This window comes from Osmerus eperlanus, chromosome 21 (genome assembly GCF_963692335.1).
Source record: "Osmerus eperlanus chromosome 21, fOsmEpe2.1, whole genome shotgun sequence".
Classification (NCBI taxonomy): Eukaryota; Metazoa; Chordata; class Actinopteri; order Osmeriformes; family Osmeridae; genus Osmerus; species Osmerus eperlanus.
Window position 1 is genome coordinate 9,281,069 of NC_085038.1, and position 18,525 is coordinate 9,299,593.

The following is an 18,525-nucleotide window of genomic DNA, read 5'->3' on the forward strand; positions in this document are numbered from 1 at the left end:
TTGGTTGCTTGCAGACACCGCTGTTAGCTCGGTGATTGAATGATCACCAACACACCATGTGGCCATGTGCCATGCACCATCCCTGGGGCTGTGATGGGTGTGTGTATGTCTTTCTGCAGCTGTAGTGATTGTGTGTATGTTCTGTATCCGTGGGGTTGTGGTGTGTGTGTGTGTATCATTGAGTATCGGTGTAGTATGGGTGTGTGTATCAGGGGTTGGGGTGTTTTGGCATGGCTGCTGCATACCAATGGCATTGAGCAGTATATATATTCCTCATCACGCTCGATCTGGAGCAATAAGTATGTTAAGGTTTCCAGACATGATGGTTCCATCCCCCCTGGGAATACAGATCATTAGGTTTGGTGATATGGCAACCTATAGGGTCACATATCCTGTCTATAAAAATGCTAGAATAACCCCCCCTCGCAAAGCAAGGCATCACTTTGCGCACACACATTCTCTTCAGCTGGACGAGGTCGGGTGTTTTAAGCAGCACCATTGTTATTCAGTATATTCCTAAACTGTTTTCTACTTCATTTACTAAAAACCATGGAGGCAAACTGCACACATACTGCGTTTCAGTGATCCAACCAGCGCATGCCCTCCTCAGGGAGGACTGGGAGGCTCCCGTCTTCATGTGTTGATGGTGCTCCATTAACCATGAAGGTTATTAGCCCATGGCAGTTCTATATGGGGCCAAGTCTACCAGAACTGAAATACCAAGCCGCGATGACCCGCACGCAGGAACTTGCATCCTATTAAACCAGCCCCTCACATATTACTGTAATAAATGCCTCCGCAACAGTCTTCATTGCCTTTTTAATTACATCTATTCGTCTTCTAGGGCTTGTGCAGGCTCATTTCACCGATGCCCCACCCAAGATGATCAGAGGCTTGGCATGTCTAGACGAAATGGACTATGCTTACAGTATCATCTGTGTTACCATACTGCACACCTATGGACCCTTGTACAATAAATCAACACGATTCTCATTTGCACTTTAATGGAATTCTTTATTCAACAGAACGGGAATGGAAAGTTTGCGTATGGCACAAGCCCGTAGCCCGTGTAAGCTGGATACAAACGGGAGCTCATGCAGGAATTGGTTTATCTTTTGAACATGCAGAGGAAGGTAGATTGTGTCTCAGTCTCAGGTACAACACTGTTCCCATTACAGCCAGCCAGACAACAGTAGTGCACACTCCAGCCAGGACCACAAGCAGCCATGACATTCCTAGATTGGAGGGGTGTTGCAAATGGTAGTGACCGATAACATTTGGAAGTGTATTCCTTGCATGCATTTTCAAAAGTATGCGTTGACAAACGCTTCCTTGCTTATGCCTTCAGCAAAATACAAAAAAACACAAATGAAGGCCATGTTTCCAATTGCAGAAGAATTGTAGTCATCCATGCATCAAGTCAGCAAACCTACAAATGCACTCATGGTCTTGAGCACAGTTATGAGTGGAGAAGGTCTCACCTTCTGATGCTTGGTCCTCCACTACCTGCAACTCTGCCTGCTCAGCAGGAAACTCTGGAAGACCCTCCTCCTGGACCCTGCTCTGGATCAAGATGGGTCCCAGGACTTCATCCCTTTCCCACAGATGGTCTGGAGGACAACAAGGCATTAATGATACCCACACTTCCGGACCAGGATTGTAGAACCGCTTTCCTCATCCATCTGGCAAAGTGTTCCGTACCTGTGTCTGAGGTCAGACTCCTCATCTTCCTCCTCTGGTGAGCACAGGTCTTCTCACAGCAGTCACACACATCGGACGAGCCTTCTGAAGGTCTCCACCTGCGTGGATTGCAGAGGGAATCCTCGTTAGCTCAGCAAACCTCGGGGAAGGCTCACGGATGGTTGACCTCCAGAAACGACGTCTTACGCTTCTGGACAAACCTGACAGCACGTGAGTCAAAGGAGCAAGCCTTGTTTTCAGAGTCGTTGGGGATGAAGGCGGATCTTGCCTTCAGTTGACAGGTGATATAGATCTGGGAAAAATGGTAATAAAAAATAATTTGGGATAAGCCATGAGCGCCAATCCACAGTACAATGGTTGAAGCAGAGTTGTTCCGGCTCATTCTACTCACTGAACTCCTGTCATCCAGGTGGAACTTAAAGGCTTCAAGCGCCAGCTGGAGCCTTTCAGGGCTGGTCGTCTGTAAAAAGTGGGACTTGGAGCCTGTCATGTCACCGTCCATTAGACACCTGGAGGCAAGAAACAAAGGAGTTGTTTGATAGTCAACATGCAGGTTGGCAGGTACTGTTCTCCTGTACTACACAGGCTCACCCATGGTTCTGAATGAAGGAGTATCTGGGTTCAGAGTTCACATCCATGGACAGTGTGGCCACACAGCGGTCTATGAATATCCTGAGAGGGGCGTGATTGGCCAGATGAACGGACGCCTCTATGTTGATAAAATCACCCAGGAAGTAATGACCTGATGACCTCCTAGCTTGCCAGTCATCTAAAAAAATTATAATATTTAAACATGAAGGCAAACAATTCAACTGAAGTGAAGTTTGACAAAGTTTATAGTTTTCTGTTCAATCTTGTTTGTAGCTGGGGGGGAAGTAAAGGTTTCAGTGTCTAGAAACTTCTGTGTCTTGAGTCTGGACTTACCAGTCATGAGGTGGAGTGAGAAAAGCAGCTGTTGCTCCACTACTGTGGAGGCAACAAAGGGGATCCAGGTGGGATCCAGGCCTTTGCTGCTCACATTGAGATGCCTGGATTGGAAGACAAGTAGCCTGTGTTTTAGATGAGAACATTTTCATACCTGAGCAGTTAGTATTGACGTCACATATCGCAAGTTACAGGTTCACGCGAGACAGAACCTTCTCACCTTTGATAATAGCATTGAATGCTGACCTCAGCGCTGTTGCCCCTAACAATGGAGGTACCTTTGATGGGCATTGGAGCGTAGGCCAGTCTGAAGGTGTAAACCAGAACGTCCTCAAACGCCTGAGGGAACAACATACATTCAGTCTCAGTCTCTACTCTTCCTCGACCACAAACATGTTCAACCCCCACATCCTCACAACAAGCCAACGTCACACCATCAGCAAGCTGTCGCATTCTTGCAGCTCCGCCTCAAAGAGCAGCATCTTCTTCTCCTTGTCGAAGGCTTTCAGAGGGCAGCCCCCCAGGGTCAGGTCAGCGGGGTCGATCAGCTGACCGGTCCCCAGGAAGTCCTGCTGGGCCACCACCCGCACCAGGGCCTCCCCACACTCTACCTCCACGCTGTTGGCAGGCACCGGCTCCCGCTCTTCTGCCGTTGGTGGCATGTGGAGTTTGACAGGAGCTGTTGTGGCCCAGTGTGACTCCAAAGCTGGCTGCTTTCTATCATAGTTTGATCCCACACGTATGAGGGAGAGGAACAAAACCAGCTCAATAAGGTGAACTTCAACCCACATCTCCTCAACTATTGTCTTTTGTGTTCTCAGAAACACTTCAGTTTTAATTTTGGATAGAAAACCCTTAGTGCTTGAAAGCTGCTATTTATGAGTGACTGATTGCAACCCAGTCCTGCAGTTGAACACCTGTGGAGGATTGGTGTAATTAGCGCTTCCACCTCCCTTGTCTTTCACCTGGTCAGATTCAGGTAATTACAACTCAAAGTGCATGCAAAATGTAGGAAGGGATTGGTACTGAACAAAGATATTTAATTCCCAAGATTTAGTTGGAAGTGAACAAAGCCTGAGTAGAGGGGGAAATTAAAAATAAATAAAAAAACGAAATGTGAAAACATTCCAAATGGTAGGGTTCTTTTCAGCCAATGAATAAATACTCTGCTGCAGCTCAAACTGTCATAAAGAAAAGAAAAGTTGCCCCCTGAAATACATTAAAAGGCTTTGCTTGACAGTAAGTGCCATTTCTTGTTCTCATAAGGAAAAGCCGGTGTTCCCCTGGGGTGTTAAAATCACACTTCTCCACTGAAGGTCTAAAATGGCTTGGGTTATTGAAACACTCTTTAGGATAGGAGCAGTGTGAAGTTTAGAAAACGCTCATTGAGGTGATGTTTGATTGTTCACAGTGTGACATCGGAAATGTCAGCAGTGAATGTGTGTGTGTGTGTGTGTGAGTGACAGTGAACAGGATCTGGGACCCCTGAGTTGTCAGCAGTTCTGCCAGTCACACCTGTGTCCCAGGGAAACCGAACCACAACAACAGGAACCGGGCCCCTGTTCTGCATGGGTGGATTACACTCTGAAAATGCCCCCTTGTTCTCAGTGATATCTACAGATCTCTTCACTCAGAAATGCTCAAACAGTCTTGGCAATGAGGATCATAAGTGGCTATCACTTACAACTTGGACGTAAATACCCATGAAAATCACTTTGTAGGATTAGGGCTGGAAACAAGATGATAAGGCTTTAATGTCATCTCATTCAGAATACCTGGGAGGTCAAAATCTGACTCCACTTCCAACAACACACAACATACCATGTGCTACGTTTTGTATTGTTTCATCTGAAATTCCGGAATGAATTGGTTCCCTCCTACCCATCATCTCTCCCTCAAGACCTCTCCATTGTCAGGAACTCCGGTCTTATCTGCTGCTGATCTGCAGCCAAACAAAAGGGATAGAGGAGAGAAAAGGCTGGTGTGTGATCAGTCTAGCCAGCCAGTCAGCATCCTGGCTCTGTGTCTTCATCTAACTCAGTTAGGGGCCCTAATTTAGCCCCCGGGGAGCACCCCCCCCCTCCCCCCCAGACACACAAACACACACTTACACACTCCACACACACATACACCGCCCCAGGGAGCTTGTAAATGGGCTGGCCATCCTCTCCCGGCCCGGCTCCTCCTGCTCCTCTCTCATTTCCTCCATCTACAACAGCAGGCCATCTGGAGGAGAGCACAGGTAGGGAATCTGTGACCATTACACACGCACGTACACACACGTACATACACGCACACGTACACACATTTTTTATATCGAAAGTTAAACCATACTATGGTCAGGAGACCATCCCTAGAAGCCAGACCAGACCAGACCACAGATGCTTTCGGTGTCACATGAGGACCCATTTGCTGACAGTACAAAGTCAGAAACAAGGCCATTTGGCCGCCGGTCCTGTGTAACATGCGGGTAATGGTTATGGAGGTACATTATGCATGTGCAGAGGAGGCAGATAGTTGTTAGCCTGCTGTTGGGGTGTGAGCGTTCAAGATCATTGAGTTTGCAGATGTTCATCATTCAGCATCATTGGCAGTGGAGCAAGGAGAAGACTAGGACATGGTTTTTACTGTGCCATGACTGCCCAGTCATTTTCTATGCAGGCATTACATCTGTTACAATCGTCAACATGGAAGCGACAGCTGTGCTATGATCTCACTGTGTAAGGTTTGTATTGGCTAAAACAATAGTTAAATGAACTTTTAAGCAAGTAATGGAAAGTCCAAAGGGCTGAATCAAGACGAGTGAAGGAGAGAGGTGGAGTCGTGAGGTGGAGAGGAGAGAGCGAGAGAAATCCAAAAGGAAGGGAAGTAGAGAGGAAGGGAGAGACAGGAGGATCAACAGAATGAAACGAGACGGTATTATGCGTCTCTCTAGAGGCGCGGGCTAACAGACGAAACCCCTGGTGCTGGTGGTCCCAGGGGGGGAGAGCCAGGGGTTTAATACCAACACGCTCCATCCACCTCCACTCCCTGCAGGTTAGCAGAGAAGAACGAGCCGGGCTGGGCTGTTCCACACCTCACTGATGTCCTGTTATTAAAGACATGCATCACCCCACATCACCACAGACCAGTCTAGACCACACACACACACACACACACACGGCAATACACTCCAGAACACGCATCTAGCACACTAACTCACAGTCTCTCTCTCTTTCACTCACTCACTCACTCACTCACTCACACACCCAACACACATACACACGCGTTCTTGTTCCTTTGCATTGAAACATATCTGATGTAACATTTACCAAAAGCCATCATGACACAACAGGGTAATGAACATTACCCTGAATTCCGATGGGTGTTTTTTTCACGCCGGCGAGTGGGGTCGACACAATCCGATTCACCCTGTCTTTGTTTTGACTCTGTGGCATTTCTGGTAAAAGGTTTTTGTGCAGAACAGGGAGAAGAATCCTGGTGTCGTGTTGTAAAGGTCTTTCCTGTGTGATGATTGGCAGGTGTCACTGACCCACAGAGGCCACAATAGCATTGTCAGTGAACCAGGACTTGACCTGTGTTTCCTCCCATGCCCCTGCCCTCGCAGATCATCAACAGAGACATCTGGTCAAGGAAAAACTCGTTCTCCCAGCCATAACCTAAAATCCCCACATTTAAAATGAACATAAACATAATTGTAATATGAATACCCACCACACACAAGCAACCCACGCACGCTCTATCTCCTACACACACACACACACACACACACACACACACACACACACACACACACACACACACACACACACACACACACACACACACACACACACTCACACACAAACACACACAAACACACACAGCAGTCGAGGTTTACACTCCATGCTGCCTACTGAATCTATGTCATTTCTACAGCAAAGCAAAGCCCTCTTGTTTGATAAACAATTTGTCAGTGATGTATTGCAAGCCAACCCTAATAGGATTGTCTATGAAACATGTGCATGTGTTTCCTCCTTTCCAGTTGGGTGGTTGAACAGAAGCACAGCCAGTGAGTGCGTGGTGGGTGGGTGGGCTGGAAGACTGGGGGAAGAGAACGCTGCAATTACATGGAAATGGCATAATCATCCATGATGGATGACTGCCTCAGCCCGTCCACAGTGTTTCTAGCTCAGTTCCTCCAACCCAATATCATTAGGGTGAGACACGGGAAATGATGGAATATCTAATGGTTTGACTTTGTGTTTTATTTCGCCCTTTACAGGTAATTGGTAAGTGGCCTAATCGAATTATGTTTTGCGGTTGACTTACATGCTTGGAGGAGTGGTTAGTCTGTGCCGGGATGTTAGCCTAGACTTGTTTCCTGAGTCCTGACGTGGAATGATAGCCCTGCGTTTTTAATTCTGGAGAGTTCTGAGTGAAGCCATGTTTTAAACATAACCTGGAGACTGGTGATCCCAGGTAGGGACAGATGCCTCCCCTAGGTGGCAGTGTGGGACCAACGTTTCTCTCCACGTGTGTGGCAGGGTTCCAACACAGAGCACAGCGTGTCACTCCAACCCTGAGCCTCCTGGTGAGTACCGAGACTGGGCTGAAAGGTTTATTTTAAGATGCGACTTTAACTATGTTGCCGAATGAACTCGCAGTCTTAGCTTTGCATTGGTAGTCTTACCTTGTTCCTTTAATTCAGTGTTTGATGCACAGGTTTTGATGCATTCCCTGCATTTGAAGGTAAGAACTCTAAATGTATGTCTTTAGATAACTGGTTCCAGTCGCTCTTGTAACAGTCAGGCCTTAGGGACTGAGAAATTATTGCGATTTCAGGAGGAGCACTGTTTGTAAATCGGAAATGAACATCAAAATGCCGTCAGCCACTCGTTGTTCTGTTGAGCAGGAGTCTTCTACCACAGAATGTGGCACAGCAAGGTGAGACACGAGCTGCCTGTTCTCAGACAGTCACACAACGAGGCGTCGAGGGAACCTGGAAAGCTGCAAAAAAAAACAGAGCTTTGTTTCTGTCTCTCCCGTCAGATGAATCTTTGATGCGTGATGTGTCTGCGCCCCTCCCGGCACCACGTTCCCCGAGGGAGCCTCATTACCCAGAATTCCAGGGGCTGAAGACTGGAGCTGACAAATCCGCCATTACTCTGTTCTCACCACTCTGGGAGAGAAGACAGATGTTAAGTTACGGCAAAAACAAACAACTCAAAAATAGATCTCCATCACAGGCCTGATCTGTGAAACATTATTTGTGTCGGGGTTCTGATGATGTTGTGCTGTGACGTTGTCTTTTCGTGACTCCCTCACTGCTCCTGGTGTTTGGTTCCTCCAGAGTGGAGATCAGACGAGGGACAGAGTCTCAGCTGAGAGCTTTTGTCTTGCTCACCGGCGTCCAGCTCTCAACCTCTTGAGCCCACTTGAACCCTGGAAGGAACACCTGAACCTGAAGCGTCTAGCCGCAGCAGCTGTGTCTTCGCGACCCCGCACCATTCCAAACCAGCCTGTGAATGAGTGTGTGCGTTTGGCATGGGGGGCATGCGTTTGGGTGTGTGGATATAGTCGACCGGCTGTCCTCCAGCAGCGATTCAAATTCACCCCCTCCTCCTCCTCCTCCTCACCTCCCCCCCCCCTGTCCCCCCCCCCCCGCAAGCCAATATTCTGATCATTGAAAACATGACAGCAACAAATGAGTCTTCGAAACTGCTCCCGACACAGAAATCATTCTTTTCTAATGCCAGCACCACGCCTGACAGTGAGAAACGGATCGTGCTCCGAGGAGAGGAAAATAGTTACCATATTCTCCGGGTGACATTTGAAAGATATTTACCTTGTAAAGATCCTGGCATTTCACCATGTGCTCTAATAATATCCTGAAATATGAAAAGGAGCTTGGAGTGTCTCAACTCCTGGGGAGCTTTTGTTAACAGATATTGATTGGTCCTCTGGGAAGGGAAATGACAGGTGTGGAGACCTGGGGAGAGTCATTCTTACTCATTATCCTGGGCGGCTGTCAGAGACCATGAACCACCCAGCACATGCTGTGTTCCCCACCCTGCCTGTGGAGCCCAGCCAGTCTGAAGCTGGGCCTGCCCTGCCACTGCTCCTGAGCAGGAACCACTCCTGGCCCTGGGTAGACATGGAGGGAACCTTCTGGTCATGACCTGAGGATTACACACACACACATACACACAGACAAAAAGACACACCCACACAAAGAGACACACAGACATACCTTCTGAGACATTCTGGGTAATCAAAATAAATGGTTTTGATAGATGATAAATTAATGAATTTTGCTTAGTCTGGATCAATACTTGACTGCAGTTGGAAATAAAATATGCAATGTCTAATTCCATTTTAATTGATCTCCAAAAGGTTGGGGAGGAGACTGCTCTGCTCTCCTTGTTTTGTCTAAATATGTTGTTGTTGTTCTCTGCACTGCTGGAGAGTTGGGGAAATACAGAATCGATTTTCTGAAAACACTTTGATGAAAATTATTCACTTTCAGTTTTTTTAGTGACAGGAAGTGGAACTGAGATAGAAATGTGTTATCTTGCATCTGGACAGTGTGAACCATACGATCTTCAAGGACAGAAGAAACACCTGTCCAAGCACCCTCAGTCCTCCCACCTTCTACCCTCCTCACATGGCTCTAACTCCTCCATTTTGAAAAGCTCCATTGAACTCTCCTCAACCCTACCAGTGTTCTCTAACACCTCCTGTCCTTCAGGCATGACGACAGGGGCCTGCCCCGATTGGCAGTTGCTGTGGCAGCCATGTGATTTACAGGTCAGTGGAGTGTTGTAATGGAGCCGACGAGGCAAGGATTCGTCCTCCAATCACAGTGCACTTTTTGCCCTTTCTGCCCAACTCAGATATTGCCACCTCCTCAAAAACACACAGACGCACACATGCACACCCCCCCCCCCCCCCCCCCCCCCCCACACACACACACACACACACACACACACACACAGACACATTACATGCACACCGAGACACACATACACACAAATCCCACTTTATGGGGGATAATCCAATGACAGCCAATTTGCTGGAGGGGATATACTTTTTTTTTTATTATTCTTTATTTATCTATCGCTTTTGCTTTTACAAGGCAATTTGTTTGGTGGCAGATAGGAGAGGGAAGTATTAACCTAGCTTTCCATTACCATGCCACCCCTCCTCCTCCTCTTCCTCCTCCTCCCTTCCTCCATCCCCGTCATCCTTTTAAGATTAAGCTGACCAGAAAAGAAGCATAATCATCAAAGTGTCACATTTCAGCAAAGTAGAGGAAGAGGTGGGTTTTAAGGTCTTGGTAAAAGTCTATCTCCCTCTCTTCGTCTCTCTTCCTTTTTTTACCTCCCTCTGCCACTCTCTCTCTCTGTCTCTCTCACTCTGTCTGTCTCTTTGTCTCTCTCTCTTCTCCTCTCTCGCTGTCCTCTGTTTACTTCTCTCCCTCTCATCACTTCTCCCTCCCTCCTTCCCTCCTCTTTGCATCTTCTTTTTCTGGCCGGGGTTTAGCTGGAGACTGCAGAGTGGCCCGCTCAGTTTGAGGCCAATTACCCAGTTCCACTGACACTCCCCTGTGACAGACAGGATTAGCCTAGCCTCCTGACCAGACCGCCTCCAAACCTGCCAACTCCTACTCTCACTGGATCTGACACATGCCAATCAACCTGAAGAAAACACAACCCCCCCAAAAAACAGGGCTTACCACAGCTACAGTCACAACTATTATCTCTAAATATGACAGTAACTGAGATGCGGTCTACCGAAATCGGTCATGTTGACAAATGATGTCAGATGAGCTTCCTGTCCATCCCAACCAAGGTCTTATCAAGGTTGTTACCGGGTCATATGTTGCCGGGTTGAGCTTAGTCATTGCATCATCTTGTGTGATAACAGATAGGGTTTGTCTGAGTCAATCTTAACTACCTGTCTGCAGCCCTGACCATGAGGAAGTGAGCTGTCACCACCAGACAAGGGATGAGGGCAGGGTTAGGGTTAGGGGTTAGGGTTGGACCGTAGGAAACGATTGCAGTCCATTGGCAATAAGAATTTAAAAAAGGGTGAAAAGAAAAAAAAACAACATTGACGCTGGTGGATAAAGGAGAAAACCCCCAAGTCATATGTCTTTCATGTACTGTCAGTCCTCTGCAGAATAAAACAAATAAAAGAATAAGCTACAGATTGCCTGATGGAGGAAAGGCCAGTTGGTTAAACCCTCCTGGAGTCTCCTGTTTCCTGCTGAACTGTTCTCTGATGTTGAGTGAGGGAGTAGTCGGGATTAAACAGATCTGCGGATTGAATTCCTCTCCTCTGCATTATGGAAGACTATTGGACTGTCTCAGGTCTGCCTCTTTGAACATGACTCATGTTCAGGAACAGCTTACTACTTCAAAGACCTGGGAGGAGAGGCGGTATTACATCAGGCCTGACCAGGGTGACCTAAGATGTAGAGTAGTGTTACCGAAAAAGAAAAAAAAAAGACTGGGATGTGTGACTGACTTCTAATTTTTTCCAAAGGTCTTGTGTCAGACAACTGTTGAACTGTTCTGTGATGTTGAAGAGAAGGAGGGAGGTGGAAGGACAGAAGAAGGACATAGGGAGACACTGAAATACAGGTAGAGAACAGTGAATTTTCCCAGAAAAAGAAGTAGAAAAGATACTTTGTGATCCGGGTGAATGATGCTGTTGTTTGTGATGTGTGGAAACCACAGAGTGTGGACTCAGTTGAGACATGAATTAGTGGAGACAACGTTTCAAGCATAAGTCTTCCAGCCTTGGATAATTTTTCACTCTTTATACTGAACTACAGCAACTGCTATTTTCTATGTAATTAAGTGAATTACAGCCCTACCGTGTGCTTGGAGACTTTGTCTGTAATTACAAAGGAACTCCTGCCAAATACAGCTGCCACTTTCATCTCAACCTTGGGTTGGTCTTTGTAAGACTGTGCGGGCACATATAACTCTTTGTGATCAACATGATCGTTAGAGAGAAATCGGTTCACTGCTTTGTGTGTGCATGTGTGTATGTGTATATGTGTGCGTGTGTGTGTAAATATGTGTGTGTCTGTGTACGCATGCTGTGGATGCAGGCGGAGACAGAAAGACTGGGTTTTATTAAAACAGATCAAACATTTTCTGCTCGGTTTGTTGATCAATGAAGATAATTGGAACGAGACACAAAAGAAGAAGAGAGTGAAGTGAAGGATTCATCCTTTGCTGGATAAACTGAATGATTTCCTTAACAAACAATGATTAATACATTGTGAAAATATCAAATTCTTGAGAGTCCCCATATGAAAAGACAACTAAGATTTAAAGATTAGATACACCTGCATGCATCCAGGGAGTTTCCACCCCAAATAATGTGTTTAAAAAAAAAATCATGAACACAGATTTGCTTCTCAACAGGTGGAAATCGATTGGGACGTTACCATGGCAACGGCTGTCCTAAATCAGTCGGCGAGCCCGGAGAGAGGAAGACGGAGGATTCAGGCTAGGGGAACAGAGACCTCCCCCCTGGCCCTTTCACCCTGCTGCAATACACAGCAGGGTCTATCTATATATACGACCCATTCCCTGCCAGCTACATAACTAAGGACAACTCTTGGACAGCAACATTTCTGACCAGGTATCCCCATAGCCGCTCCACTAGCCACACCATGACGTGATCCAGCAACATCTTTAGTTCATATTGGCTATAGGTGGACACATACATGGACATGGTGGATCTTTTCCATTCCTTGTGATTCTGGTTCTTCTTACATACATTAAAACATTTTTTATGGTTGTGTGACAGCATTAGCAAAGCCTGACCGGTTTTCCAGACAATCCAGCCCTAGGAGTCCTTTGTGAATACAAATCAAAGCCAGATCAATCAGAATTTGTCTGATGAAATATTTCAGCAGTAATTGCAGTGCTCTAGACCAGCAATTCATTATGTAAAAGGACTTCATTGTGCTTTTTCTTGCTGATGGAGAATGATAATTGCCTTTTAGATTCAAATAGGGGCCATTTTTGATCTCTTTCTTTGCTTCATCCCTGCCTTCTCTCTTTCATCTGTCTCCCCCTCTCTTTTGCAATGTCTTTTCAATTTCTGTATTTATTAGGATCGAGAACATGGCGGGGGGTGGCATGGAAAACTCCCATCTTGTGCTCGTGTCTAAAAGCCTCCAGCAGGGTCATTGGGGTTAAGCGATGGCCTGCGTAGCTATGCATTAGCAATTAGCACATTTGCATAACTTAATTGACTGTATTTGGTCGATGGAATGTCATTAGTTCTAGCGTCACCATTGGCACATGTGTTAATGGGATGTGATGACAAGAACCTCACACGCATCTGCACCATACACACACCCACACACACACACAGAGACACACACTCACAGGACAGCGGGCCCCTTGTTGCCATGTTGATATCAACACATGTTGTTGATATCGCAGTAAGCTTTTCTGTATTCCATAGGTTAGTTCCAAGGTTTCCGTTTAGCCTGACTTGCCTCTGTCTGCTGCGTCTGATTGGTTGGATATGTGACCAGCCACACAAGACCCCTGGTCACGATAACACCAGAACTCGGTCCCTCTTGTCTCCCCCGAGGAAACAGTGAAGCAGAGAGAACCCCCCCCCCCCCCCCCCCCCTCAGAAGCAACTGAAGAGAGCAGCTCCCTGGACGAGCCGGAGACAGACAGTTTCATCATTTTCCGAGTTTCCAAGTTAACAGAAGAACGGCATGATTCAGGCCTGTGGAAAAGGTGGCATTCCATTAAAGTGGTGAGACACGCAACGGCAGCAGCAGTCTCTGATGCTCTGAATTTCATTTCCGCAGGTTCTTAAAACCTTTATAGTTTCCCCTTTTTTTCCAACAATTACCTCTATCTTGTTTGCTTTTGTTGTAAATGTAGCCCATAATTGCCAAATCAATGTTCACCGTTTTCGTCGCGATTAGGCAGAAAATTAGGTTATGTGGCAGTTGCCATGGTTTCCCGGCACAGGGTTTGAGAGACCTCCTAGCGGGAGAGCGAGAGAGTTCATGGTATAATGAACTTAAATTAAAGCAACTTTCCTCTGAATGTAGTTTTAATTACCCACTGACTGTTTCCGGCAGCTGGGGTGAGGATGAACGAGGCAGAAAAGGAATAAGGTGAAAAGAAGAGGGGAAAAAATGACTGATTTTATGTGACAGTGTGCTAATTTGATCCATTAGAGGAAGTGTGAGTGTGTGAGAGGGAGGGTGTTTCTGCGAACCTGTCTGGGGTCTCGTTCCCACCACTGGAGGTGCACAAAGCCCAGGGTGAGAAACACCAACTTTCTTGTGAGAACTTTCAGGTTTGGCTCACATGCTGAGAGAAATGGGTTTAATTATGCATGTACAGTATGACACTTTGAGACGGTGTGTCTTATGGGTTCCTCACTGGGAATGGAATAGTGAGAAAACTGGATTTGGAAGGTTTTTGAAGTCACAGTTTTCTCTAACCCCCTTCCCCCACCCCTCTCCCGCCCTCCACTCCACAGCCATCCTCCATTTCCACTATCTCCTATTTTACTGATCATGTAAACCAAACTTGGTTAGCTTACAACGTGAAATATTGCATGGAATAATTCCACTGCAAATGCATTTCCAGAAACCCTTGTCGGCATAAAAACTCCATTCCAACAACGCATTGGCAGCTCACCAGCTGACCATAAATTTTGCATAAACCCTGAAAGTCATAACACCATTTGGCAGGGTTCTCGGTGTTCCTTTTCCGTGTCCAGAGAACATCATGAAATGGAACCACAGTAAAAAATAAACTCTTAAACGGATCCTTCCTGACTGTGCTGACAGACACTGATATGCAACAGGCCTTGACTCTGAGGTCAGGTCATTGGCCTCACCGTGAGCTTGGCACTGCTGTTGACTTGTCCTTGTGCTCAACCACAACTTCCAGCCACTCAGAGGAGTCTGTAATCAGTTTCCAACCCACACAACAGTCTCCCTCCAGGCTGCTGATCAGGAGGATGCTTTACTGTGGGTTTCTCTCAGAATGGTTCTGGCCTGGAGTGAGGGATACTAAGTGAAACAGAGAACATTGTCATTCAGGTCAACATGAGGTCAGCCATGTACCCCAACTGCCCCTCTGTTCCCAATGTTTACATTTGGGTACACAAATGTAAAAAGGCTGAAATGTGGGGTGAAAGAGAGGTGTCCTGTGTGCTTTGCTGTACCCTACTACGTTTGGCAAAATATTACTGTAAATGTTTTCTATTGGCTCACTATCATATTCTTTCAAAATGCAGAAATGTGACTTTTTGGGACATTCTCCCTGAATGGGTCATTTGTGTCTGGATGGTGACTGTGGCCTTCTTTTGCCTTGGGTTTTCAAAAGACGTCATAAAGTTGTGTCAACACATCATATATGAAGCTGTGCCCTGTTAATCTCCTCCTTGACCTAACAACAACATTCAAGGTTCAAAGGAGAACTTGATGGGGTAGATCTGAGGGAGGGCTGGCCATTGTTTGGTCATGAGCTAAAACTGAAACGGGGTTGTTAAAACACGCCAGGCGCACCACTGAATCATCGGCAGAAAAATGAAAACAGACTCTATGGTCGCCTGTGTGTTTGCACAGCTCTGTCATTTCCTGGATCCTGTGGCTTGTCTCCCATAACATTTATGGAGTGAGAATATCACTGGAAAAACAATATTTGCCGACCAAGGACCCCTTTGATTTATAGCTATACACGTACTCAACGTTTAATACGAACGATGAGAGATCAAATGTGTTGGCCCCAAATATGTGTTGTTGAAAGGAGGGAGATGAAACTTGAGAGAAAAGAAGGATTTAAATATGGTGGCTGCGTTCTGTCTTTGAATGGTCTAACAGCACTCGCTCACTTTCTGTTTTTCTCTCTCATTCAGACATGCACGCGCAGACCCACTTACAAAAACACACATGCGCACACACAAACAAAAACACAGGCGCGCACACACAGTATGGCTCTGTAATCCATGGTAGTGATTCTGTTCCTGTAAGCAGCAGGAACAAAGCCAAGGCACTGCCATTGACGTCGCCCGGTCTCACACTGAGCCAAAACATGGAGGTGGGACTACTGCTGAGAACAAGTCGATTCTGCTCTTTGGAAAACACCACTTGTCGAAAATCTGAAAGCAAATCAACCAATCGTATTGACTTACACAACCACCTATTAGCTTTCCAAGGGAGTTGAAACTGAAAAATCATTTTCACCACTAAGACTCTCAACATCATGCTAGTAAGTTAGTTAGTTAGTTAGTTAGTTAGTTAGTTAGTTAGTTGGTTTGTTCGTCAGTACATGTAAATATTGCATTGTATGAGTTACACAACTTTCCAGACACTGTCTCCTAAGTAGAGAGGAAACAAAAGGAAAATAAATGCCATTGCTTTGTAGATGAGATGGAATTTAGAAATATACTTAAATCAGCAAACATTGGGAACTGAGCTCAATCTGAAAGGAGGCTTTCTGAAAGGTCGGATGTGTGTGGGGAGTTGAGACAGACAGTTGGGATGTTTAGGAAGATGAGAGAGAATGTGAAGCGACGCGTTCCTGTCGGAGGATGGAGAGACGTGGGAGCCAGGATGGAGAAAGGCTTTGGGAAGGTTTCCCGCTCACTTCCAGGAAGTATTTCTATTCAGTATTGCTGTGGAGCTTAACAGCACACCTTCTGTTTACATTCTCCACAAAGCTTCCCCAGAGATTATGACCAGATCCGACAGGCGGGACTGTAATCACGATACTGGTTAATGAAAGGGGAAGTGACATCATAGTAAAGAGAGTCAACGTTATGTACTCTGCAGTCCAGCTGGAAACGGCTCTTCCCCTTTCACTCTACCTTCAGAAACAGTACATGCTGAAATAGGAACAATGTGGATGGTCTGTTCTCTTTGCATGTACGAGAGGAACTCAACTTATATGACTATTTTGTGAGGACCTAATGCGGTTCTTTCAGAGTAACAAGCATTTGTTCTCGCAATGTACTAGACTTGATAGAATGTGTTTGTTAGGGTGACTGTGGAATGTGAGTGAGATTGCACATAATGTCTGTCTGTCTGTGTGTGTGTGTATGTGTGAGAGAGAGCTTCCCAGTGATTATGCTGCAGTGCTTCCCAGCAGTAAATGACCAACAGCTCTCACTGAGACTATGATATCGCTAGTTTATTTTTGTGGAGCCATGGTGTGACCAGACTAAAGCAGCGGTGTATTGGCGTTCATCCCTCACCTGCCAAATCCTCAGCACACACAGACTGGGATACTGCACGGAAACATCACGCCCGTCTCATGTGAAAGTTCTGCTCTGGCAGAGTAGACTGCTGCCAATTTTACATGCGTGCACGAGCACACACACACGCACACACAAACACACACACAACTGTCTCTGTCGCTGGTCAGGCTCCAACTGGGGGGGTATCTTCTCAATGGCTATGCAAATGGTAAGTTTAACCGAGTGTGAAATCATGAGCTGGAATAAAAATTGGACACCAGAGAGAGGGAGGACACAATGTGGGATTGGCTAGCCGGGGCTACCTCCACAGATGGCTCATCCTTTTCTTTCTCTTTCATACCTTGTTTATGTGGATGAGCAGAGGGAGTCTAGGGGAGGGTGAGGTAGCCTGCCAGTCGGCCATTGTTCAGCCCATAGAAGAGACATTTAGAGGGGATTACAATGCCTGCAGAAATAATTGGTTGTCATGATTATGAATCCATCTGCTGGTGCTTTTTAGGGTGGATGGGGGAAAAATCTCAAGGGGGGCGGGGGGGGGGGTAACCAAGACAAGTGTTATGTATGTGGATGTACACAAAGACACTATATTAACTAGAGTATTAAGGATGTGGAAATGACTAAATGTCTGATGGAGAGGGTGTTGACAGTGGGGTATGACTGAGTGAGTACGTGTGAATAGAAATAAGTACTATGCATTCCTCTTTAAAATTAACCATCATACTTAAAAGTATGATTTATAACTTTTTGAGCCATTGAACACCTGGAAGATTTGCTGTCTCTGTGGAGTCAGCTACTGGGTATCCTAACAACATAAAACTTCTTTTTTGCTCAGACTGTTTGACGCTAATACGACAATGTGTGCGCTGGCCCTTTAATAAAGTTGAAGTTCATGTGTTTGTGCAGGTTCAGTTGAATTTAACTCAAATGTTAAATTCGGACTGTACCATTATTGAAGAGAGAATTAAAGGATGGTATATATTTAATGTAGCCTGTAGACATCATTGAGTATCAATTGCGTTAGAACTAGATTTCATGTAAGCATCGGTGATAGTTTCGGTGGGGCGCTTAACTGCAGACAATTGTTATTGTTTTCGGCAAAAATGTTTGTAACTTTCTCAATTGTTTAACTAGGTAAAACATGTATAGAGTTTACGCTACCACAAACATTATGTAACGTCAACGCTTCGCCTACAAGTGCACAGAGAAGTGACATTCCTGTGATTTCTCCCAGTGACACCTGTTGCTCCAGTTTCGCTCGCGCGTACAGACTATTCGTCACTTGACAGGTGAACATCTAAAGAGGAGTACAGCTTTGAAAAGTAGAGTAAACATCTTTTTAAAAACGTTTTTTAGATGACAACGACACCATGAAAGTAACAGTAACTTTTGGTGGTACCATGTTGGTCGTTCCATGTAAGGATGGGTGGACAGTGCGAGACCTAATTCTTCAAGCTACACTGAGATACCGCAAAGTTCTCGATCAGGTAAAAGCTACTTGTGTCATATGTTCTTATTTAAATAGTCCTGTGATAACAGTACATGTATGTATTCTAAATATCAGCAGTTTGAGCTGTAATTAAAAGTGAAGAGAAAGAGCAGCTTGTCTCATTCCACGCGTTCCACGCGTTCCTTGCCTCCTGCATCACACCT

The 18,525-nt window shown here is 45.9% G+C and overlaps 2 protein-coding genes across 2 annotated transcripts in view; one reads left to right on the forward strand and one right to left on the reverse strand.

Moving 5' to 3' along the window:
- Window positions 1-993: 993 nt before the first annotated feature.
- LOC134007793 (zona pellucida sperm-binding protein 3-like) lies at window positions 994-3,483 on the reverse strand. The gene is made up of 9 exons (XM_062447471.1): window positions 3,060-3,483; window positions 2,846-2,964; window positions 2,626-2,729; window positions 2,293-2,470; window positions 2,093-2,210; window positions 1,902-1,993; window positions 1,702-1,799; window positions 1,482-1,610; window positions 994-1,235 (listed from the first exon to the last, which is right to left on the reverse strand). Exons 1-9 carry the CDS (start codon window positions 3,414-3,416, stop codon window positions 1,093-1,095), a joined length of 1,338 nt encoding a protein of 445 aa, XP_062303455.1. The 5' UTR covers window positions 3,417-3,483; the 3' UTR covers window positions 994-1,092.
- Window positions 3,484-17,916: 14,433 nt separating this feature from the next.
- The window catches only part of pard3ba (par-3 family cell polarity regulator beta a), a 38,111-nt gene continuing 37,502 nt past the window's right edge, over window positions 17,917-18,525 (forward strand). Inside the window, exon 1 of the mRNA XM_062447589.1 lies at window positions 17,917-18,359. Coding sequence (XP_062303573.1) covers window positions 18,243-18,359 — 117 coding nt within the window. The 5' untranslated portion in view covers window positions 17,917-18,242. The remainder of the gene's footprint in view (window positions 18,360-18,525) is intronic.